We start from the raw sequence: 26,031 nt of genomic DNA on the forward strand, positions 1-26,031 counted from the left end.
CAACACCGTCTACAATGCTAGAACCAAGAGCCAAAATCATCATCCCAAAAGCAAAAATCATCTTCAGTTGCCATTCGGTTTTTATAGTAACATCTGCCTTCATCGTCCCATACATCATCAATATCGACTTCTTCATCGAAAAAGGCTCTACTTAAAACCATACGCCAGTAACGCTTTTCAACACCATCTAAAAGTACCTCATACCCATAATGGTCAACACTTGGATCATGCATAGGTACGCTACGCTTAACTTTTCTCTTTCGACGAAGAAAAGTTGGACCAAGACTCTCTTGACAGATTCGCTTTTGAGGCCAATTCTTCCCACAGTTAGCTTTCATCGCATCGGTGATTTTTTCAATCCAAGCAAAGTCATAACTTTTATCATTATAATGGATAAACCTTAAAACGATGTTTGAAGAAAACTCAGGTGGAGTTAACTTAGCAAAATCCTGAGAAACCTTTTCTAGATCAAGCGAAAAACCCTTTATCTGATCCATAAGAGCTTCCTCGGACGTCCACAAAGGATAAGGGATAAAAACCTTTTCAATCCCTCTCTGAAAATGTTTTGAGGTTGTAGATGAATCTGATGATGGTTTATGTGATGATTGTTGTATGCTCAAATCACATTTTGACTTCACATGTGACGGACTCCATTGTAGATAGCTTGTGAAGCGGACCTAGTTGATCCTCCAATCCTCCAATTCCAATGATTCACCAACCTTTAGTTTCATCCCAAACCTTAGTTTGTCCTCCAACTCAAAGGATTCGCCAATCTCTAGCTTCATCCCAAACCCTAGATTTGCCATGGTCTCTCTCTCTCTATTCTTTCACCGGCTCTATCTCTCTCTTTCAGCAAAACTGTTAGTGTATAGCTTAGATTAGTTTAGCCCATTGGGCTTGGCCCAGTACACTGTACTTGTAGTTTACTCATTTTACTTGTACTGCACACATACCTAGCCTATATAAGGCTCTCTATTGTACATTATTATATACATCAATATACAGACTATTCAGTCTCTCTCTCACTTTATATTGTTAACATGGTATCAGAGCCATTCCTCTGACTTTCTGGTTCCTGTGGACATCTCTGGCGTTCTTCCACTGCCCTCGCCTTCATCCAGTAGTCACTGTTAGAAGCAAGTCACCGCTGTCACGCCCATAGTCCCCGCAGCTCTTGGATATCATCGTTCTGCTCCTCCAACTGCCAAAGCAAAGGCATAGAGTGACAGAACAGCCAATCCCGAGGAAAACCCAACCAAGAACGGCCAGAAAATACATCACACGCGCCTCCATGCGCCGGCTGAAGTTTCTGCCTCACCACGCGTCGCCAATGTCTCTCACGCGCCTCACGCGCCAACCCCACGCGCCACACGCGCCTATTCCGTTTCATGTACTGCCACGTCAACCCTAGGGTGACATCACACTGCCGCGTCAGCACACGTCAGCCGTTGACTGTTGACTTTGACCAGATCGTTAACTGTTGACTTTGACCGTTGATCGTTGACTTTGACCAAAGTCAAAATTTTCAACAGGACCTGTCTTGCTCAGTTTTTCGCGTAGATTCCGATTTTGAGCTCCGTTTCTGCATTTGAGGTCTCTAAATCTCACTTTTTGGTCATTTTCTTCATTATGGCTCAACAAAATGAACGAGATATCATACGTCATACGTCCTACTAGTTATCATGCGTGGTCTCAGAATATGACTGTCTTTCTCAAGGGTCGTAAACTGTGGAGATATGTGACTGGTTCAATTCCTAAGCCAGTACCAAACCCTAAGTCCAAAGTCACAGTTGCTGAAGAGTCTTCCAAGACTGCTGTTACAACAGATGATTATGAAGAACGTCTAGAGGAATGGGAGAGTATTCAGAGTAAGATCTTGTCTTGGTTTATCAATACCTCTATTCCCTCCATTCATAATCTTCTTCCTTGTCTTGAAACTGCTGAGGCTGCTTGGAAATTTTTGTCCGATCGTTATAATTGCACTAATGATTCAAGCTTAGAGTTCCACATTGAATCAAAACTCTATCAAATGCGCTAGGAGACAGGTCAGTCTATTTCTGATGTTTATTCTCAGATTTCTACTATGTGGGAAAAACTCTCTGCTGCAGATCCTCCACTGGTGTGTTCTAAGAACATTGAGCTCTTTGTCAAATATCGGGATCGCCATAAATTTATGCACTTCATGATCAGTTTACGTGAGGATTTTGAGCCTACTAGGGCTTCTCTGCTTAGCCGGTCTCCTACTCCTTCTCTTGATGCTGCAGTCAAGGAGCTCATTTCTGAGGAGAACCGTCGACCTACTTATCACATGTCATCATCTGATCATGTATTGGCTACATCCTCTCCACAGCCTCCCATTGCTGCATTCACTGTTCCTCCATGAATAAACTCTGGGCGTCCCAACTCTCAGTCTTCCAAAGGTACTCGCTGCAAGTTTTGCCGTACCAAAGGCCATGACATCTCTGTTTGTCACAAACTGCAGAAATTTGTGCAAGAGCATAATAAAGCTTCTCTTCCTCGGGCGGCTACTGTATGTCCTTCAAATCCATCAGTTCCTACAGGTCCATCTTTGGCTTCCTCACTTACTACGGCTGATATTGAGGTAGTTGTTCAACAGGTTTTATCCCGCACTTTCACTGCCCTTTCTGTCACCTCAAGTAAATAATCTTGGTTTTTTGATACTGCATGTTGTAACCATATGACTCCTAATGAATCCCAATTTTCTGATAAGGGACCCTTAGAACATCCAATCACCATTTACACTGCTGATGAAACTCCTATGCCTGTTAGTCATAAAGGAACAATCTCTTCTCCTTGTTTATCCCTTAGTGACACTTTTCATATTCCAAAGTTATCCCTCAATTTGCTTTCTGTTGGTCAATTTTGTGAATTAGGCGTAGATCTTCTATTTACTAATCATGGTGTGGATGTGCAGGATCCCCGGACAGGTCAAGTGCTTGGGACAAGCCGTAAGGTTGGTCGCATGTTTGAGGTTCATGACTTGAAGATTCCTTCACAAGTTGTTTCTGTTGTTGCTACCACTGCCACCTCCTCACCTTATCTATGGCATGCTTGTCTTGGTCATACATCCTTATCTCGTCTTCAGTTGTTAGTTTCTTAAGGTCATTTATGTTCAGTTCAGTTTCAAAAATTTGATTGTACTTCCTGTCATTTTGGCAAACAAACAAAATTACCCTTTAATAAAAGTGACTCCTTTTCTTCTGCCCCTTTTGATCTTATACATTCTAATATTTGGGGTCTTACACCTGTTTCCACTGAGGAGGGATCTAAATACTTTGTCATATTTGTGGATGATTTTTCTCGATATACTTGGATTTATCTGCTTCACCATAGGTCTGAACTTGTGTCTATTTACCAAACATTTCATAAAATGATTGAAACACAGTTCAATCGCACCGTCAAAGTCTTTCGATCAGATAATGCTCAAGAATATAATGATAAATTTTTCTTATCCTTTTTAGACAGTCATGGTACTCTTCCTCAACGGTCTTGTCCTTACACCTCTCAACAAAATGGTCGTGCAGAACGAAAACATCGTCACATTCTTGATGTTGTCCGCACCCTTCTCATTTCTGCCTCTCTTCTTGAGCGCTTTTGGGGTGAGGCCGCACTCATTGCTGTGTACACCATTAATCGTATTCCTTCACCAACTACATACAACAAATCACAATTTGAGCTTCTCTATGGTCAAACTCCTAACTACTCCTCTCTTCGGGTTTTTGGTTGTGCTTGCTTTGTCTCTCTTCTTCCTCATGAACGAACAAAGCTCCAGCCTCGTACTCATCTCTGTTGTTTCCTTGGTTATGGTGTGTCTCAAAAGGGGTTTCGCTGCTATGATCCCATTTCTTGTCGCCTTCGTGTCTCCCGTCATGTTGAGTTTTGGGAATATCGTCCTTTCACAAGTCTTCAACAGTTTCGAAAAATCTTCTTTCTTAGAGTCTTCCATTTTTACTGATCTTTTTCTCCCTCTCTATCCTGAACTTGTGGAGGATTCTTCAACATCGGCTGCCTCTCTAGACGACTCATCTCCGGTTATGTCTTTGGCATATGACCCGCCTGTCTTGGATCCTATGGCACCGCCCTCTCCTGAGTCTCCTGTTGGTCCTGAACTTCGTCATTCCACTCGGGTAAGCATTCCTCCCCCTTATCTCATTGATTATCACTGCTCTTTTGCTCTTGCCACTCTCTATAAACCTCACACCTATCGTGAGACCCATACTAACCCTCTTTGGCAGCAAGCTATGAACGAAGAACTAGATGCCCTTCATAAGAATCACACTTGGGATATGGTTGATTTGCCTCCTGGTCAGTTTGTAGTAGGTTGTAGGTGGGTTTACAAGATCAAGACCAAGGCTGATGGATCTGTTGAACAATACAAGGCTCGCCTAGTTGCCAAGGGCTTTACTCAGGAGTATGGTATTGACTATGAGGAAACATTTGCTCCTGTTGCTCGCCTTACATTTGTTAGATGTCTCATTGCTATGGCTGCTGTTCGCCATTGGCCTCTTTATCAAATGGATGTAAAGAATGCTTTCATTAATGGAGACCTCCATGAAGAAGTGTACATGCAACCACCCCCTGGCTATCCACACTCGCGCAGTTAAGTTTGCCGCCTTCACCGTGCACTTTATGGCCTCAAGCAGGCTCCTCGAGCTTGGTTTGAAAAGTTTAGCTCAGTTGTTGCTCAGCAGGGTTTCACTTCGAGTCCTCATGACATTGCTCTGTTTGTCCGAAGTTCCTCTGCTGGTATCACTCTTATTCTTCTTTATGTTGATAATATGATTATTATTGGAGATGATTCTGCAGGTATCCGCTCTCTTCAGCACTTCCTTAGTCAGCATTTTGAGATGAAAGATCTGGGCACTCTCAGCTATTTTCTTGGGCTTAAGGTTACCTCATCCTCTGATGGATACTATCTTTCCCAAGCTAAATATGCTTCTGATCTTCTCTCCAAAGCCGGTATCACCGACAACAAGACTGTTTCCACTCCTCTAGAATACAATGCAAAGCTCACACCCTTGGATGGTGAACCTATATCCGATGCAACTCGCTATCGTCAGTTGGTTGGCAGTTTGATCTATCTCACTGTTACTCGTCCGGATATTTCAAATGTTGTGGGTATGGTTAGTAAGTTCATGGATGCACCTCGTTCTGTCCACTATGCTGTTGTTCTTTGGATTCTCCGATATGTCAAAGGCACACTTTATCATGGTCTGCATTACTCCTCTTGATCTTCTCTCGAGCTTCATGCTTATTCAGATGCTGACTGGGCAGGTGATCCGACTGATCGATGCTCTATCACAGGTTTCTGTTTCCTGTTAGGTACTTCTCTTGTCTCGTGGCGTAGCAAGAAGCAGGATGTGGTTTCCCGTTCCAGTACTGAGGCTGAGTATCATGCCCTTACCGACACCACTTGCGAGCTTGTTTGGCTTCGTTGGCTCTTGGCTAACATGGATGCTCCACAGCCCACTGCCACTCCTCTTCGTTGGCTCGAGTTTGAGGGGGGATGTTAGTGTATAGTTTAGATTAGTTTAGCCCATTGGGCTTGGCCCAGTACACTGTACTTGTAGTTTACTCCTTTTACTTGTATTGCACACATACCTAGCCTATATAAGGCTCTCTATTGTACATTATTATATACATCAATATATAGACTATTCAGTCTCTCTCTCACTTTATATTGTTAACAAAAATAAAACTGCGGTTTGTAGAGGTTGAAAGGGCTAGTATTAATGGCTTGTCACTACTGTCAACTTACATTACATAATACTCGACCATTAAATTAACCAATCAAATGCCCACACTATACTATTTCTACTGCTAAAATAAAAGGCAATAACTTTACCTGTTGTAAGGTCAAAAGACTCAAAACATGTGGAGAGATTTCATACGGAAAAAGAAAAGAGACGAGGAAGATGAAATACCAAAAGAATGAGAGCAGATTGGGCTAGGCACGACGAGATGATGCTCGTGGCGGCGCCGGCGTCTCATCACTTTCCAGAGTAAAAGAGGCGCAACTTGTGAGACTCACTCGGTCAGAGTCTCACTTGCTATTCGACTGGTATTTTAGGGTGTTTTTTTTTTTTTGGGTAAATTTGAAGAGATTTTGCAGACTGGAATCTGGTTTTTATTTTTATATTTATATTTGTTTCTGAAAGGCTTAAGCCATGGGTTTATTGATAAATTTTTTGTTGTTGTTTAGTCTATTTGAATTAATTTTTGTAGTTGTTATTTGGGCTCTTTTTTGGTTTTAGAAACTGTAGGGGGGCAAGTTTTATTTTTGTTGGCTTCAAATTCTAAATACACCTTAATTATACCTACTATTTTGGAAAAAAATGAAAAAGAAATTACTCTTTTTCATTTTTGGAAAAAATGAAAAACTGGCCCCATCCATGCGTGTCAATACTTACTTTTAAAGAATTACATCCTTAAAATGTGCTTGAAATCAGTACTTACTTGAAATAAGGCATTGCTCGGACTACCAGAGCATTATCTAAGTTTTTATTTACCGTATTTGAGGGAAAGTATTTTTGGGCAGAAGAAAGTATGTTCTACTCCAAAAATTGCCTTATATAAAATATAATTTTTTTTATAGGATATAAAATATGGATTTTGCTAATATTTGCTAAAGGCACATAATAATTAATTTTTTTTGAAAATATTTTTTTGAAAATTAAAAAAGTATTAACTATTTTTTCAATTCTCAAAAAAATGTTTTAAAAAATGGACGGTCAACTTAACCGTCCCCATAAAATATAGGTCAAAAGTACAAATTATCCAAAATTTAATATTTTCCTCTCGTTCACTTTTCTCATAATTGATTCCTAAAACTTGACATTTTTGAATTTCCAAAACAGCGTCGTTTCTAAGACAATGTGGCACGATGTGCCAAAATTAGATAAGTAGAAAGGAAAGGTTACAAGTTACAGGCGAAAACCATGTTACCATAAGCTAGCTAGGGAAGGTTCTAGAGGCCTCAAAGCTTGCCAGTGATTCCTTTAAAGCTTGCCAGTGATAATACCGAGGTATTCATATATTCTCAACATCAATTGTATCCTCCACGGTAAACACCATCAGGCCTGACACACCTCCTGACAACCCATGAGGTGAGGCTAGCCCAATACCATCCTCTCCAATTGCTAGCATCCGAGACAGCCCATGCACCAACATGTAGATGGCTTCGTTCATGCCACATTGACACGATCTAATATTACACTGACAAGGCCCAACAGTACACCCTGTGCCTCAGCAGTCAGCACCATGCTACTAACCATGTCCAACATGCTCGGCGCCCTTAAGTAATCTCGTAGCCACATTTGCACCATGACACCTAGGCACATGCGTATCCTGTATGACATTAGAAAACACTGATTTGGAGAAAGCATGAAGCCATCTGACTCGCCCCATGTGGCCTCACATGCCATTATAACCTCCTCTCAAGCAGCATGAGGCCCCAACCAAGCCCACCAATCTGAGTCATCATAACCTCCTAACACACTGTTAGCAGTAGCCAAAGCACAGGAATTGGGAATCAAGTATGTCATTTGCTCTTAAGTTGATTATCCCACTACGTACAGAAATCCATGTCCTCACCTCATTGGGTGATAAAACATATCGTTGAGGAAACCAATTTGTTTTTGTAACTCTCACTCTAAAATGTTTTGTTAATCACATTTGTGGGAAGGCTAATGTTGTTGCCCATAACCTAGCTAAATGGATTTTATTGTGTAACCTTAAGTATTCCCATTTCAAATGGAGAGGATCTGATTCCTTATCTTTGTAATTGCGTTTTATTTTAAATTCGATGAAATCTTCACTCACTTAAAAAATAAAATCTAAAAAATAAGGCATTATGTGAGCACTTCCCAATCAGATTAGTCAACACAAGTAACACAACAGAAATAACATTTTGAGCACTGGAAGGAGGATCATCAAGTTCATCTGATCTGGGCAAGTTTACTGAGTAGCACATTGGCCAACAGCAAACCATCTCAGCTTATTGATCAGCATTATGTACCACACCACCACTTGACAGTGCACCATCTCATGGAGCGGGGGTAGTAATGGGCCTGAACCTTCACTTTTTCATTTTTATGAATAAACTATGAAGTTTATTACTCATTTACTTGGATCTTATTGGGTTTGGACAAATATAGAGGTTTACTTCATTAAGAGGTCCATGAATGTACCTTGTTTATTACCAAAGAGTGCTAAGCATCTGAAATACAGTATCACCATTCTAGAAGAACAAGATTTCTCTCCAAACTCATTTCAAGGGAGATTCTTCAAACTTCTCGTATATCGTTTTATGTATATCGTTTTATTGAATGTAAATTTTAAAAAACTAACAATTAGATTACATGTTTTTTATGTTCTTAATATACATGCAAATTTCATTCAAATTGGATTTTATTTACTATTTGGTCAATAAACTTATTTTTAATGCATAATTTTGAACCACAAAAACTTAAAAGTTTAAACCTTTATTGATGACATAACAATTAATCTTTGATATTTTTGAAATTTTGCAAACATGAAAAATATAATAAGAACATACGATCAAATGGTTAAATTTTCAAAACATACACCCAATAAAATATATATAAGATATAGGAGTTCCGAAGTGTTGAGATTATTGAGAATAATTTTTGAGGTAAAAACGATAGAATTTTATTGATGAAGACCAGTAACAAAATTTACAACAATTCCCTAAGGACTGGAGGGATTTTCATTCTCCCATAGTTGCTCATTATCAATACAAAAAGCCTAACTTGCTAATAGACGCCTTCAACTCTCTTCTAAGCAAAGCTCCATTCCAGCACAGAAGACATCCTGCAGTACCTTCTACTCTCTTCTAACAAATGCACATATCGCTGAAAACATGGAGACTATTGATAATTTTTAATGTAGATCATATCTATAAAAAGTATTGTCAACAAGCTTACATTAGACAGCCTAATTTCCATCAATGAATTACATATAATCAACACATCTTTTAACTCTTCCAAATCATTATCCCCCCCATCACTGAAACCAATTAATAAATTCAAAAATAAAGAGAAAGGAGGGGGGAGGAGAAGGGGGGGGGAGGGGGGATAATGCTGTCTTTTTCTTTCCCCTGTACACAGGTCCCGCCGCAAAATGAAGCTGCAACACCAAAAATTTTATGCAGCTCATGTATGTCTGCTGCTAATGCATCAGCAATCTGTTGAACATCAGAATTTAATCACTTGAACATGGAAACTTAATCACTATAATCGTCAGACTCTGCTGATTCCGTGCCTTCATCATTGCCGACCCTGTTTGCTATTCCATCCGAGCCATCACTCATATCTACATCTGCCTCCGAATCTTCATCTCCAGCCTCTTCAATGACATTATCATCTTCAGAAGCATCCGCATCTTCATCACTCGCTTCATTTAGATCCTCTCTCCACCCATTGGAGGCACTAGCGAACCCAATCTCCCAATTTCCATGCTCATATTCCACTGCCTGGGCATTATCATCAGAATCCACTGCTTCTGCATCGTTAAAATTAGGATCCTCCATAGGGTGCATGCTGATTCTTTCATCATCCCACTCCTCAACCAAGTTTCTTGGTGATTCATCAATGCTCTTGGACCTATATGTATCAGCCCTATGGCTCGGCAACCTCTCATCAACAGCCCTCTTCTCCACTCTCCTCCTCCTAACTGTTCGACGACCCCGTCCACTCCCTTGTCCATATGTTCTTTGTCCTTGTTGTCTTAGTCCTTGAATTAAATTTTCATTGCTCTTTACATTTCGCCTGCCAACATCAGAATAGGAAACACGGGCTTTCTTCTGCCACTTTTTACCTCGCCCTTGCTCACGACCCCCTCGCCCACGTTTATAGCTGTTTCGGTTGCTTTTCAGCTCAGTAAAGTTCTTTTCATCATGGTTGAGTTCTGTTAGTTCAACCTCCTTAACATTATCAAAAGGGGCGTATCTTGAAGGAAGCTTCTGTGGATAAGGAAAAGAGGAATCAGGTGGTAATATCTTTTACAACATAGTGAAAGATTTAGCCAAAGATGACATCAATTTAAAAAGCATCTAAGAATTCACAAATTTGAAATTTCAGAAACAGCAGGCAGCAGATATGATCAATTATTTATCTTTCATGATAGGCCAACATTGAACTCTACATCTATGAAGAAGCAGGCTGCTAGCAAATTCAACTCTTTAGCTTTCTGCAATAGAGTTGCATGCATTTGTGATGGGAACTTCTTCACCAACTTTCTTAAAAAGACATAACCAAAAAGAAGGAAAGCAATGATAGGAATTCATTAAAAAAAAAAAAAACTTACTATATATTCTTTGACTTCCTTGTCCTCAAAAGGCTCAGGTTTTTCCTGCTTCAAATAAATTATAGATGCATCGAGCTCAAAAAGTCTCAAAGCAACAGCTGTCAGGGTTTGCGGTATCCATGGAAGTACAGGTATTGATCTAGGATCAGAAAAATCATGCAATGAACTTCCTGACTGAGTACAGGAGCCCAACAGTTCCTCAGTCGTTGCAAAATTTGATGATAGAAAGTCTCGCTTCAACACTCTCTCAAACAGAGTCAATATCTGCAACAAAGTTTGTTCAATTGAGCAAATGATCACACGAAAAAAAATAAATAAATAAATAAAATAAGCACACACACACACACACACATATATATAAATCAAGACTATGCAATATGGAAGTAGTGAACTGACAATACCACTTGTCATATGAGCAGAGTAATACACAATAGTCCATAAAAAATATCAAAAGGAAAATAAAAAGAAAAAAGCAAAATAAGATAAAGTAAAATTGATTTCATGTTTTCCCTATATAATTTGCTAGCAATTCATGCTTGAACATGGCCATTTCTAAGCATGTCTACTGCTTTTTCATCCAAGTCTTAGCTGTGTATTTATACCATGTGTGTATAATTAGTAACAGACTAGCACACAAATGTCTCTGTAAATTGAATTTTGGCACTCTTAAGTCCATACCACTTGAATATTGATATTGATATTGAATTATATTCTGCATGAGATGCAACAACAAATATACCTCTATGCTGACTTATTTTTATTTTGGTGGGTGGAGCAGGGGGAGACAAAAGATCAGACTTGCATCTGCCCAACTCTAAATCTATAATCAAATACCAATTCAACAAAAAAGTGTGGGACGCCGGGGGGAGGGGGGGGGGGGTGCGAAGGGGAAGAGAAAAGAAAAGAATAAAATTTCATCTGACAAGAATAACCTTCTATCCTCAGCACAATAAGTTCAGAAGACAATTAAACATGCTTCCACTACCATAAATTAAGCACAGTATTACAATCCCTTGATGGTAGTTAGAATATAAATCAAACTGTGACTCCGGGTTAAATACCAAATGATACTAATCATCATGAGTAGATTAGATAGTGAAAGTGGACAGGAGAAATTTGGATAAACAGTATATTTAGCAGATGAAGCTATACAGAATTCCATCAAAAGTATTAAGTAAAATGAAGACCTGTAGAAGGTCCTCAATTGATGATGATGCATTCAACTTCACTCCCCAAGTCTTTCGATGGTCTCCCATCCAATATGATTGAAGAGCTTCTGGTGGGACAGATACCTATAAAATAATGTAAATGGCTAATTACTGATACATAAATAAACAATTCACACTAAAACAGGTTTGAACCCATGGCACAACTCCCCTAACGAAAGGGAAGCTGAACATTATCTATCAGTACATAAGATGCCAGGTGCAATAAATATTTAACAATGTTGGGAATTAACTCCTAATTATCTCAGCACAAAAGTTCTTCAAGGCAATCATGATCTTACCTCAATGAAAGCTAATAGAGACTTAAGCAATCTGGTTCCCAGCGGAAGAGAAGAATCTAATATTTGGAAACTTCCCATATGTATTTTCCTTTTCTCTTCACATTGAATTGCATGTTCCGAAAAATTAAAATCAATATTACTGGTACCAAAATTACGGTGGCAAGAAAGGCAGTGAGAGTCTTCAGAGAGATAAGAATTGAGACAGAAATCACAAACACCCAATAGCTGTGCACACCTCTTTTTCCCATACTTCATTGCACATAATGTCACTGAATTAAAACACTCTTTCCACGTCCACTTTTGAAAATCTTGATACCTATTAAGGGCAGCCTTCTTCTCAGTTTCATTTCTCCCAAGCTCAATTCGGAAAGAAGATGAGGTCTCCAACATATCTGAATTTAAACCACAAACAGTACTGCTAGGACTGTCAAAACCAGCCAGGCAGTCTGGACTAGAATTCATTTCATCAGCCTCATTTTTAACCATGGTTCCACTTCGACCCACAACATTAGCACTTGGCATATTCCTTTGAACATTTTCTTTGAAGGATGACTCAATCTTTTGCAACATTAAACGCAAATGGGACTCCCTTATCCCACGTGCATCCAAAGATATCAAAAGAGCATCAAAGGCCTACACAGAAAGAGAATTAAAAGAACTATAACAGTTAAGAGAAATATTACCATAAATGGTAACAAAGGCATCAATCATAAGCAGCAACAAAGAATTTGACTAAAAATATCTTTTTTATATATATAATACCAGCAACACAAAAATAGGACACATACAAGAACCTCATATCTTATGGGAAGTTTCTTGGATCGCCTGCCAAGATCAGGCTTCAAGAGAAGACTATGACACTATAAGTTCTCCTAGAGAAAATCAAGATTAATCTTAGTAAAAAACTTCTAATATTTATTCAAATAAGATGACATCTTCAGTAAAAGCAAACAAAACCCTAGATAATATATCATATAATTTAACATATGGTAAGATGCAAGGCATAAATTCTCAAGAACCTCGGACAGTCTCATTAGCACGACAACCAACTGGCCATCATAAGTACAAACATTGTTTTCAGAAGCAGAGACAAGACCATTTTGGTTTGGATCCCCATTATCTTAGAATGGCTGAGGGGTCAATGACAATCATGTCAAAAGTATGAATAAAAATTATGAACTAGATATACCATCAATAATATAACATTTCCATGACATTATAGAAGTCACATAGTCAAACATGGCCCAATTTTCCAGGGGGGGGCATCAAACAGAAAAAATAAAGAGTCTATTTACCTCTTCAGAATCAATGAGCCTCCAATTGCCATCATGCAATTCAATAAAGATCCTGCCAGAACCAGGGTCATTGCTAGAAGCAGATGCAACAAACTGCCAGTATCGATTTCTCCTACGATCTTGTCCAAGAGGCAAGGACCTGTATACATACATCTCTTCGGCTCTGTGCGCAATATAAGATTTCAATTGTGACCGTGACCTTTTTGAAGCATATCCAAGTTGCTGAATAAGGTAATTATCAGGACCTGTGGGAAAATCTTGACCAGGGGTCCTTTCGGTAGGCACATTGTTGAGGTGATCCTGGATGCCTTGTGAAACAAGTGGGTTTTGGTTTTCAGCGGTGCTAGGAGATGCCTCAATAAGTTGATTATCAACATTAGGAAAGGGGCTTTGGCTGCCCTCCACTGCAGAACTCAAAAACTGCATATCAGCTCTGCTCCCCGTAATAGATGATGGAAAATCTGCTTTACTTATAATCTCTTCTTTCAAGCGACTTTTATCTAGCTGTGCTTCTGCCCACATTTGTTTCTTGAGAGCATTTGCTGATTCCATGCGATCCTGTAAAGCTCTTACTGTCAAATTCAAGACAAAAACAACAAGCATATAGTTTTTAGAATATAAAATAGATCAGTACACTACAATTGGCAAGAGATGTTTACCTCAAGAACACCACGAATAGAGTTTCCCTCATTTGCAACACCAATTAAGGTAACAAGGGCATTAATACGCTCTTCTACACTGAGATCAGAATAATCTCCTTCTGTAAGTCCTTGAATCCATGATTCACCTGACTTACTTTCATCAATCTCCATATTTTCTTGATTGACAGCACTGATGCCTCCACCAACAACACATAGCTCAGTGGCAGTGCTTGGACAATTTTCATCTTTGGGTCCACCCAAAGGGATGGATGAAAAATCCTTCTCCAACTCAGTCTGCAGATTCAGTGCAACATCGTTGCAAAGATCGTCTTTTCCACTTCCTGAGCAAGTTTTCACTTCACCATAGGGACTGGAGATTTTGTTCCCAGTTGACAGAGTTGCAAAATCATCCACTTCAGGATCCTCGTCGACATCATCAGATTCAGAGTCTTCATCTCTTTCAACATCCTCAGCATCATCTCTTAAAACATCCTCAGCATCATCTCTTAAAACATCCTCATCTCTTAAAACATCCTCAGCATCATCTCTTTCAACATACTCAGCATCTTCAGCTAAAAACCCATTTTCAAATATCTGAATTTTCTTTCTGGCTGCTGAAAGTATTGCCTCAGCATCGGCAGGATCTTTCCGGAAAGCAGCACGCACACGATAGGTTGAAGGGGCTATCCTTTCAAAAAGCTTGGCATCCCTTGTCAAAGCAACAGAAATCGAAGCTTCTGGTGTCTTGCTCGTTGTCAGGTCCCGAAGTCCAGATTTCTAACAGCATACAATTATATCAGGAAAAATCAGAAAATTGAAAAAATTAACTCTCTCCACCATTCCCTGAACCATGGACCTGGGGATTAATCAATCACGCACAAGACCAACAGACCATGGGGAAGGCCAGTAACCAAAAGGTCTTTAGTTAAGAACAATATAAACTCACCTGAATCTTGTCTGCAAGTTCTAATACAGTTAATCCCTTGCCTCCCTCAAGTGAAAGAACATGAAAAGCAGCAAATTTGACGGTTCCAGGAGTCAGCCGATGCCTAGATCTTCGGGGAAGTAATAACCCTTTTTCTTGCATTATTGCAAATGCATTTTCAGCTGCTGAACCATTACGAAGAGTAGAAACTATATCTTCACAACCTTTACCCTGCAATTACATATAACCTGTCTTATTTAATAAAAGCAATATAATAATATTAAATTGAGGTCCTGAACTTCAACATCAGAACACACCAAATTGCTCTAGCAAATACTAAACAGTAACAGAAAGTTTTACACTAGTTCAACATTATATAAATAAAAAACCACTATATTTAGCAAGTGTCCACAATAATAAGCTACAAACTTTAATCAGAGTATTACTATGGTAGGCAATATCTTAATTCATATTTTTCCCTACAACAATATTGATGTTAGTTAATATAATAATATGTTCCAAATAACTATTAATTATTGAATGAAGATCACTGCTTGACCATTCTCCACCCCACCCCACCTGTACACCCCAAAAAAAAATCAAAAGAAGAATATCTTTTCCACTCTGAATTACCTAAAAGTAAACTCAGATCACTAACTCTTTTCCACCATATCTATCAAACTCTTTTCCACCTAGGAGCCAGGGCCTTATATTGCCCAAGGAATGAGGCTACAAAAGGCACTTGCCCAATTAAATCAAGGCGCCAAATTCTAAATATAGTTATTATACATATACCTAATGTATTGACATATTATAATCAATTGTTTTTGAAATGTGTTGCATGAAGAAATTACGTTTATTAATTGATTTGAAAATAGACTTAACATGGTTTAGGCTCCATCAATTATTCTAATAATAGGTTTTACAACAAGCTTCTATGACTATAAGTTTACAATACGTTTCTGTAAATTAATTAATTAATCTAACAATAGGTTTTGTAACAAGCTTCTGTAAATTAATACCTCCTGTGTACATGATGTTCTTTAATATCTAATAAAACTTATTACTTATCATAAAATAATAATAATATTAATCTATTAATAGGTTTTACAAGCTTCTATAAAAAAAATTAAATAAAAATAAATAAATACGTTAAAAAAATATACATATCGAGGCTCATGCCTTAGCCACTTTTTCATGGCATAAGCTAGTCACCTGGGCTCTAAAGGCAAGTGCCTCACCCTAGAGCCTTAGACAAAGCATAAAATAAAAATAAATAAAAAATAGCAATAAGACCTTTTTTTTTTTTTTTTTTTGCTTACAAGTGGGGGAGTGGAATTCAAACCCAGGTTCTTCACATGGGAAAAAACTAGGCAATGCCACTAAGCCACAGGAATGCAATACAACAAAGCTAAGAAATCAATTTTTTAGAGGGGGTTGGAAAAATCAATTGATTTTGGCATGATCAAGCGAAGGGAGGTTCCACTAAAAAGGGTTGGAAAACTTAATTGATTTTGGCATGATCAAGCGAAGGGAGGTTCCACGAAAACATTAACTCCATGAGCATTTTATATTGCAGTGGATAGATTAACTCCAGTTAATCTTCATCGTTTTTGAAATATCTAAAACTTTAGAACTTTAGATTACTTTTAAAAATATCCCTTGTATAAACCCTGTAAAATAAGGTGTGCCCTTTTCTTTCAATAATTATTTAATTTATCATTTAAAAATAATAATATCTGGAATGAATTGGAAAAGGAAAAAAAAATACCCTGGTAGAGAAAAATTATGACAAATCTGATATATCCTTCTGAAAAATAAATTTAGCCATCCAAAAAGTAGACATATTCCACAAATTGCTAAATGGGTCAAAACACAAGTGAGTTCCTTGAACAAGAATCTATTTTTAGGACACCTCTTAGCTTTATTTCATTTTTCTGTATTTACAGAGCATAATAAAAATATACCAAGGTTTATGACTAAAACATAATGGGAAATAGAAAGCACTTATAGCACTTATTTTGATAAGGAAAGCACTTATAGCACTTATTCTTTTCTTTTCCTTCATTTTTTTTATTTTATAAATTCACACAAACACATGAAGGTATACTATGTCCTAAAGCAAGGTGTAATTCATCAAAATATACTGCTAATACAGAACAACAGTTTTATGCAATGCATAAGGGTATAAATGCCAAAAGCAGAGTATAGAAAAGCAGTAACCTCATCATTCTCATGTGAGTATGACCATCTGATACTCCTTTTCTTCAACTGTGGCCCGAATCCTGCAGATAGGGCCAATTGCCGAAATATTTCAGGCCACGTCAATGGATTTAAGTGCCGCTGCCAGTTGCGTATGTCAAAGCCCCATGCATAAGCCTAATACAGAAATGAAATCAAAAATGATTCTGCAACAAACAGAGAAAAGTAGTATGGCAAGCAAATAAACTAAATTCAAGTGTGCATAGAGCAGAGGTTACCCCTTCAACAATCTGTGGATGTCCACCTCCAGGATTAGCAGCACCATTTTGATTAACTACTAATCCTGTAGATGGTGTCCTAGCAACATCTTCTATATCTTTTATTATCAACTTAAGAAGAGCAACATGTATCTCGCCCAACAACCTTGAATCCTGGGATAAAAATGGTATGAATACCAAGCAAAAAGCAGTGCACAACATTTAATGAGTGGGAAATTTGAAAGCAAACACCTATGAATGACTCACATAGTCATGAAAAGCTTGAACAAACTCATCAAGAGTAAATGGCCATAACTTGAGAACATCAGCAAAAGTAATCAAAAATCTCCACACCTGAAAAGAAAAAAAATTCAGATAAAAAATCAGAGGCATTACTAGATTCCGTTAGCTAACATTATCACTCAAGAAAAGCAAAACACATTTAATAAATGCAGTTAAAAGCAGCACATTCATATCTGTTATTCAGTTCCTTTTATCAAAAGAAATATCTATCATTCAGTATGAAATAACCATATAAGAAAAATGCTATCCAAAAATCACTATCTTCACAAAATGACATAAACATAAATTAAAAAAATTATCATTCAGTATTCATTTATTCTTAAAGAAGCAAAATTGCAATATTCAATGTAGAACAGAGGTGTATGTATAACCTTTAGTCTCAATTAGTTACAAACTGTATAGTGCGAACATGGAAAATAGCATTATGATACCTCTTGCACAAAGGTAAAATGTGTGCTTTATGTGATTATAATTATTCATTTTCCACTACGCATATAAAATGGATTGAAAAGCACCACTGACATACCATCAGAAGGTTGCCAATATTCTCCTCCGAATTGATCCAGGGTTGAACCGCAAATGGTTTTTTCAATTTCACCGACTTAGGTGGGAATGCACTCAGAAGATCTACAACAAAAATGGAATCAGATCTGATCAGAAATATTAAAACAGACTAACCACAGCAGATAAAAACACAATGCAAACCAAATTGTGGGGAAAAGACCATCTCTTCAGCAAAAGACTTTGTATCTGTTTAAATAGAATCAACACCAAAGATGGGTTTCAAATTCATAGACTCCAGATTCTTTGCTCAAACACATAATTAAAAGTAATATGGTACAAACGCAGTATACATGTGGAATTGAGTTAAAGTAAAACATGAGCCCCAACCTTTACTTTCCAGCCAACTAAAAAGAGTTGAGAAGACAATAAAATTATGCTACTACCAACACAAATTTTTTAGTTAAGTACCACTGCCACCACCAAATCCAACACCAGCACTTTATCTCTTAGATGACAATTATTGTCCGTTCCTCCTCAGGCAACATCATCACAATGAACAAAGTCAATCCCATATAATATAACACACCCAACAAAAAGCAGACCTTGATTTAGGATTCAATTTAGTTGAAACAAGTATAAGCATTCTCTCTTCATTCCTAATAGAATGCAATATCACATTCAAAACCATCAGAGAAGGGACACTGATTAAATCTAAAACCTTATTGAAACAACATGAAAAAACAGGACATAACACTATGAGTGGTTTGAATTTTTGGGTGTTCCCCAGCTAAGAAGGGTATTTGCAGAAACTGGGGCATTAAAAGGAAATGTCTGAATTTTCCTTTTGCCATGGTTTAGGAGGATTAGAGAGTGGTAATTATCAATTTCATGAGGAAAGAGTTATATTTTTATTCTGGTAGCCAGAATCCAGTACTGCTGTTCAATTGAGAGAGAGAGAGAGAGAGAGAGTTATTTTTAACATGAGATTTTCATATTCTGGGAACCAAAACAATGTGAATAAGAAGTTAATATTTAAATCATTTTTATTTCCTCAAAACTATAGAAGACCAGATTAGGGCTTAATGAAAAGCAGTCATGTAAATGCATGAAGACTGAACCAAAAGTTCTCAACGGAATGCCCACCTCTGAATGATTCAATATTTTGCAGTGTGTCATGGTCAAGATGGATCATTGAGGACAAGCCCTTGCTTGCAACAGCTAATTCCATCAGTTCCAGCTGCTCATCCTCAATAAGCTCCATAGATTCTCTAGCTATTCTGCGTGCAGTAGCCTTCTCAATGGCAGCTTTGCGTCTTACTGCCTCTCTCTCTTTCCGGAGCTCTTCTTTTTGCCTCCTTTTCTCAGCCTTTAGTATAACCAGAGAAGGGGGGAAAGGAAAGATAGAAGGTGGAGACAGGTGGAATTTGGTCATTTACTCCAGAAAAAAGGGTTACCTCTAAATAACTTACAGTAAGTCATTAACAAAACTTACTCTTAAATTTTCTTTCTGTAAAAATTTTTCCCTTCGTTCCATTTCCCGTTTTTGCTCACGCTTAGATCTCTCCTCCTCTCGCTGCCTTTCACGCATCAGCCTCTCTTCTTCCTTCTTTCTTTCACGGTCCTGTTTTTCCATTTCTTTCTTCATTCGTTCTTCATTCTACAAGAAAAAGGTTCATAATATCAGTATACAAAGACGCTTACACCTTCTAGGAAGGGCAAAAAGGTTAACTTCAGAGAACAAAGACTCATGACTGAGAAGTTAGAACCTTTCGTCTCAATATATCTTGTTTCTCAAGCTCTTTCCTAATCCGAATCTCATGGGCTTCAACTTCTTTTGCAATTCTAGCTTCTTCACTCTACAGAAGGCAAAAAACCATATATAAAATAATCCTTTGTAAAGAGAAAAAATACTCTCTCAATTAGTTTGGACTGGTTGAGGATACCTTGCGTTTCTTTTCCATCCGCAAAATAGCATCACTATGAGATATTTGCCCATCAGACAATACATACGAATCTTCTGGTCCAATAATAGGATGATCACCAAACTGAGAACTCACTCTAACATTTGTCAAGGACTCCCTTTGTGGGACACGTTCATCATCCCTAGGAGGTGATGATAAGGCAAGTGCCTGCTTTTCTTGCTGGGGAAAAATACGAACACGAGGTCCATGACCTTGGACACCATGCCCCCTAGGCAATTGTTCATTTCCAAGCATAACTGATGAAGTTCTGGCAGTGGGGGCATCAACCATTGAGTCATGAAAATGAGATTGGGAAACTTGTCCAAACGCATCAGGTCTTGCACCAGGTTGGTCATGAAGAAATGGATATTCATGGAGAGCCCTCTGGGAAGCCTGGAATGAATTTCATTCAACTCCAAGATGTTAACCCAGAAGAATAGGTAGTAAAGAAATATTTCCTTCTAGCAAAGACAATGTTCAGTCAAAATCACAAACATTTGATAAAGACAAGGTCCAACATTATAAAATTTTTATATATACATTTTTTATATAAGTATAAAATTTAAAAATATGTATGCATTAAGAGCAAGAATTCCTAATTCATGAAGGGAAAAAGAAATGACGAGAAAAATTTATAATGAAGACCAAGTTGGTCATAAGAGCCAGATACTCAGCACTTGGTCTTCTTTAATTGGTATGTAACACACACCTGGTAGGTCTTGACCCACAACCTCAACCTCTACCTTGCACTTACAAGGAGAGAAAGTGCTATTTGAGCTAGAGATGATTGGCTACTCTGCTCTTGGTGCTAGTATTAGGAAGTAAATATACGTGCATTTTTTATTTCAAGCTGCCACATTCTTTAAATGGATACTTCACTAGTTTTGAATTTCTAAGCAGAAGCAAACTGGACAAAGAACCAGACACCATAAGAATAGATTCTTCATATAAAGAAACTTGAAAACAAAATTAAAATGGAGGTACAATACTAAGATGAAGACCAAAACCCTTACATAAAGGAATCATCAAGCATCTGAACCATAAGCAGATTTATAACAGAGAAGGAAACATCAAACATTCCAACCATCACTGTGCATGCCAAACTAATGATGATTGCTGCATTAATCACCAACAAAAAAAAAAAAAAAAAAAAAAAAAAAAAATCGCAATGAAGAATTAAGAGACCAACTTTATAAGATTTGACATCGCGCTGCTCGTATAATTTTCCTTCATAAGGATGCCCCAACCGCTTCGGCTGCTCTGAAACAGCTGTTTCACATGCAATACCAAAGGTTTACATTAGTTTTCACCATCAAAATGGTTACAGGACTTAACTCATTATAAAAAATAAAAAAAAATTTAAAAAAAAAAAAAAAATCAAGCTTTACAAACCATTTAATGAACCACCATCAAAACTATAAGGTCATTATCATGTGAAAATACAACTCAGCTAAACTCAACCCAACTAAGCCCTAAATCCAATTAAATTGGGGTGGGCATCATGGGAGCATAAGTTAACACTTCCAATAAACTATAGATCATATTTAAATAAATAAAAGTACTCCATTTACTGACTAAACAAGATGGGTAAAAGCAAACAGATTCAGAATAACTCTTTTTTTTTTAATAAGCTGACTCAAAATAACTCTTTTTTAGATAGTTAAAAAGGAAAAGTAATAAATTGCAGGTCCTATCACATTCTTTTCATTTTAAAGAAATTATATTGGGTAGAATTGAATCTTTTCAAAATATTTCCATCACTAATGAGAAAAAACATTCTAGAGAACTCATATTTCTCACACAATCAGCATCTATATAAAATCTTAAAAGGAACTAAACAAGTGTATGGACCAACTCAACACTCAACTCCATGAAAAAGGCCAACGCATGTTTTAATTTTGTACATTTAGGTCTTATATATATTCTTGCACTTTATCAAAGCTTAGAGAAAATAACAACAACAAACCTTAGTTCCAAATTTTTGGGTCACCAATGGACGCTCGAGAAATTAGTCAGGGTTGATCACATGTATTCTTTTCCTTCATTCTTCTATTCTATCCAAAGTCTCTATTACTTCCATATTGACATATCCTTTTTAACTACTTCTACTAAAGAATACGAAAAACAAATATAGTTGAAATTCCCTACCACATAGATATATAGATTAACTAAACATCTTTGAGTACCAAGTTACTTGCTTAAACATGATTGAAATTCAACATATTATCAATAACATGAATAAAAGTTTCCACATTAAGCATATAAAATAATAGGAGTATCTAATACTAATACTTCATATTCAGGCATTCACCAGTTGAGTAGTATACAACGATATCCAATAAACACATCAAATCCAATAACAAAACCCATTAGCCATACCTATAGGTGCCCCAAATGCATCAGGCGGCAATGAATCAAACTCAACTCCGAGAATTGGCCCGTCTTCCCTCAATGGCTCTCCTAACTGTGCCTCCACACAGGCAATAGCTCTAAGCTCCAATATCGATTGAGGCGACTCGTAATACCTCCTCATAATTGGTACATCATCAAGCACACTCCTTGACACTGCATTTCTATACTCCGAGCGACCTAACGGGCTCGAACCCGACCCAGACCCCGAACCAGACCCGTAATCACTCCCAGGCTCACCTCCACCCCTCAATTCATCCACAGGAGACTCCGGCATCGCCGCCACCACCGCCGTCGACGCGGATTTACGCGGCTTCTTCGCCGAACCTTCCTTCTTGTCCTTCAACCTCCTGTGACAGAACCACATCTGCAATTGCCGATCGGAAAGCCCCAATTTTTCCGACAGGTCGGCCCTCGTCGCCTCCGATGGATAAGTCTCCACTGAATCAAACAAAAATCCCCAAAAAAAAAAAAAAATTCAACAAATTTATCAAAATTTCACAAATCGAAAACCACAAAAAAAAAAGAAAAAAAAGAAAAGAGAATTCACAATTTGTACGCACTCGAATAAGCTTTCTCGAGAGTTTCGAGCTGAAACGGAGTCTTCATCTGACGCTTCGGCTTGCTCTGTCCTTCACTGGAATTGTTGTTGTTGTTGATTTTCCCGTTACTATTGCTGTTGTTGTTATTGTTGTTGTTGTTGTTGTTTTCTTCATTGTTCTGGTTCTGGTTCTCTTCTTCTGAAGCGGCCTCCATTGATGATGAACACAACAACGATCGAGAAAATCGAGATCGATCACAACCAACCAGCCCCCACAGCGCTTTTCAAAACCCTAGAAATCCCTAAGGATCCAAAACCAACAACAACAACAAAAAAAGAGAGCCTCGAAAAACAACAAAAGAATACGATTTGTGGATTTGTGTAATTTATTCTTTTACCTTTTTAACAAAACTTAAATACGTAAAAGTCAAGGAAGGAAGAGAAAACTGAGAAAGAGGGAAGAGGCGAATTATCATCATCGAATAACAAAATAAAAATAAATATCTCTCTCTCAAATGAATTAATGAGAAAGAATAATAATAATAATAGGAATATAAGAAGATGAAGAAGAATAAAAATATTAAAACAAATGAGATAATAGGTAAAGGCAAAATCAGTGGCATGATAAAACCAACAGTATTTCCTGACTCTAATTCCACCTTCCATAATTCCTTTTTTTTTAATTTTTTTTTAAATTTTTTTTTCTCTTTCTTTTTAATGAACGGTGTGTTTGTGTTTGTGTGTCAAACAAGGACTTGATGTGGGCTAGACTGCCAAAAAAACATGGGATTGTTTTTGTTTTTGGTTTTTTTGTTTATTTAATGCGTAAAAAGTTTTAAAGAGCTCACGAGCGATTTTTAAGTTTGATGAACTTTTTTTTTTAATTTTTTTTTTTTATATTAAATTTGAGTGCTTTTGTTAGCGAGTTAGAAACTGTGTATTCGGTTCTAATAAAAGTTTATGAATTGAAAGGCTTTTTTCGGTTTTTTCTTTTTTTTGGTTTTTTTCTTTTTTTTGGTTTTGTTTTGGTTTGTGGTTTGGGTTCGTTGGTAATCTTTGGGGTGTGACGATCGATTTGGTGTTTGCGGTTTGTGTTTTTGTGGGCCCCGATGTGTGTTTTTCGTCTTGCCCAAATTAAGGAGTGGGCTTGTGGAGTGGGCTATTTGGGTCAACAAGGTTAACCTTGAGAAAAAACCCCAACAACGTGTTTTACGTATTATTATACTTTTATAGTTTTATATTTTATGACAATTACTTTTTGACTAAAAAACCAAATACTTTTTGACTAAAAAACCAGAAATAAAAAGAAAGAAGGAAAGAAAAATGAAAGATTTTGACTGGGTATTGGGCAAATCGTGTGGAAAAGGTCGGTTGATTATATAGATCACTTATCCTTAGAGCAAGCTTTTGACTGCTTATATGTGGCAAATTATGTTGAAAAAGTTAGGTGTTCATATGGTTACCTTTGCACTTTGCTTATTATGAGCCAGGTTAAAAAGGAATTAGATGCTACAGGAATGAGGAATCAACCTCAGTTACTAGAAACGTGTAAAGCTAATTTACCAAAAGAAACGTGTCAGCCTAAACAAGAATATACTTTACTTAAGGAATGGCTCTCCTAGCTCAAGCAAAAGGAGGAGAAAAGATCAACTTTGAGTCATATTGAGGTAGAATTTGCAAACTTCGCCCAAAGAAACAGTAAGTTCTAGTTAGTTTAATTGGTATTGTTTATTATCATAGAATAAGAGATTTGGAATTCGATCTGTACCTACACCATAAATTAATTAGTGTCTTAGTCTGATAACACTGGTGGCTCTACAAGCAAGCCAGGGTGGTCACATAGGACCACCCTGACTTGCAAAAAATGGTATATATACACTTGCTAATATATATATATATATATATATATGTTAAACTAACCTATTGTGACCACTTAATAAAAATGTTGAACACCCTGACTTGAGAATTACAAAAAGTTGGGTTTAACAAAAATAAGAATAATGTTACATTCACAACATTTTTACAATAATTTTACAACAAATCTAATATGGTAAGCTGTTACTAATTCTAATTTGGGCTCAATACTGATATTATTTTTTTATCCACTAATAATAGTTTTTCCATAAGATTTATTGTAAAAATAATGTGGATGTAGTATTATCCTAAAATTAATTCTCCCCCCCCCCCCCACCCCCACCCCCCACCCAAACATAATCCTTAATCCCTTTTATAAAATAAAAAAAAAATTAAATAACAACAATAAATATTAGCCCAAATAACAACAAACATAAACCAAACAAAAATAAAATAAGACCAAACAATAACAAGTGATCTAATTATTCAACAAAAAGCCTACTATAAAACAAAAAGATAAAAATCGCTAAATATTCAAATTTGTAGTTCGTTCAACCTATTTAATAAAAATAGTCTCTAATTTCATTTTTTCCTAAAAAATTGTACCAAGAAAAATATTGTGGTTGTTAGTTCTCCTTAATAATGATGACAATTATATTCTTTTTAGTTTTGAAGTCACAACAATTTTACTCTCCTTAGTGAGTCAACTCACAATTGTAGCAAATATTCAAATTATCGCTTTATTATATTTTGTATAATTTAAATTTCTTAGTAACCACTTAAAAAAAATCCTTGAGCCGCCACTGTCTGATGATAAAGAGTAATCATCAAGAACAAACGCTATGAAGCTCTATAAAAGAAAATAATTTAAATTACAACCCAATTAGAGACCAAACTCCTAATTCTATTTGTAAAATGTTTTGTTTTATTTAATTGTTTACGTATTTTGTTTTTCAATTTTACCTTTTAATGTTAACTTTAACATTCGGGAACTTATATTGTGCTTCTCCTAGAATCAAAGGCAGGGTCCTTTGACTCCTTCCCCTCTTGAAAATTTGGGTAAACCTTAAATTTGATGAGAAAATTACACTTTACCACTTTAAACTATATTCTAAATTACACTTTGCACTCTAAACAATAAGAATGCACAGCTCGCATCCTAAACTATAATTTATGTTACATTTTGCATCCCACCATCAATTTTGTCGTTATTTTGGATAGCATCATATGAAAAGACTCAATTTCCCCTCTTCTAAATCCTTTAAAAATAGGAGAGAAATTACAT

General features: G+C 37.0%; 1 protein-coding gene across 2 annotated transcripts; it reads right to left on the bottom strand.

Moving 5' to 3' along the window:
• Nucleotides 1–8,666: 8,666 nt before the first annotated feature.
• Nucleotides 8,667–23,613, bottom strand: LOC126726025 (homeobox-DDT domain protein RLT1). Of its 2 annotated transcripts, none has more exons than XM_050431121.1 (18): nucleotides 22,915–23,613; nucleotides 22,322–22,792; nucleotides 21,132–21,211; nucleotides 19,925–20,335; nucleotides 19,748–19,837; nucleotides 19,474–19,638; nucleotides 19,125–19,347; nucleotides 18,004–18,104; nucleotides 17,442–17,528; nucleotides 17,196–17,348; nucleotides 16,939–17,094; nucleotides 14,737–14,946; nucleotides 13,809–14,567; nucleotides 13,150–13,707; nucleotides 11,855–12,487; nucleotides 11,535–11,639; nucleotides 10,348–10,611; nucleotides 8,667–10,000 (listed from the first exon to the last, which is right to left on the bottom strand). In XM_050431121.1, exons 1-18 carry the CDS (start codon nucleotides 23,105–23,107, stop codon nucleotides 9,266–9,268), a joined length of 5,394 nt encoding a protein of 1,797 aa, XP_050287078.1. In that variant the 5' UTR covers nucleotides 23,108–23,613; the 3' UTR covers nucleotides 8,667–9,265. The 2 variants fall into 2 exon arrangements, with proteins under 2 accessions (XP_050287078.1, XP_050287077.1); XM_050431120.1 differs by having other exon boundaries at nucleotides 8,667–10,003; nucleotides 22,915–23,474.
• Nucleotides 23,614–26,031: the final 2,418 nt, after the last annotated feature.

Source organism: Quercus robur, chromosome 5 (genome assembly GCF_932294415.1).
Source record: "Quercus robur chromosome 5, dhQueRobu3.1, whole genome shotgun sequence".
Lineage (NCBI taxonomy): Eukaryota > Viridiplantae > Streptophyta > Magnoliopsida > Fagales > Fagaceae > Quercus > Quercus robur.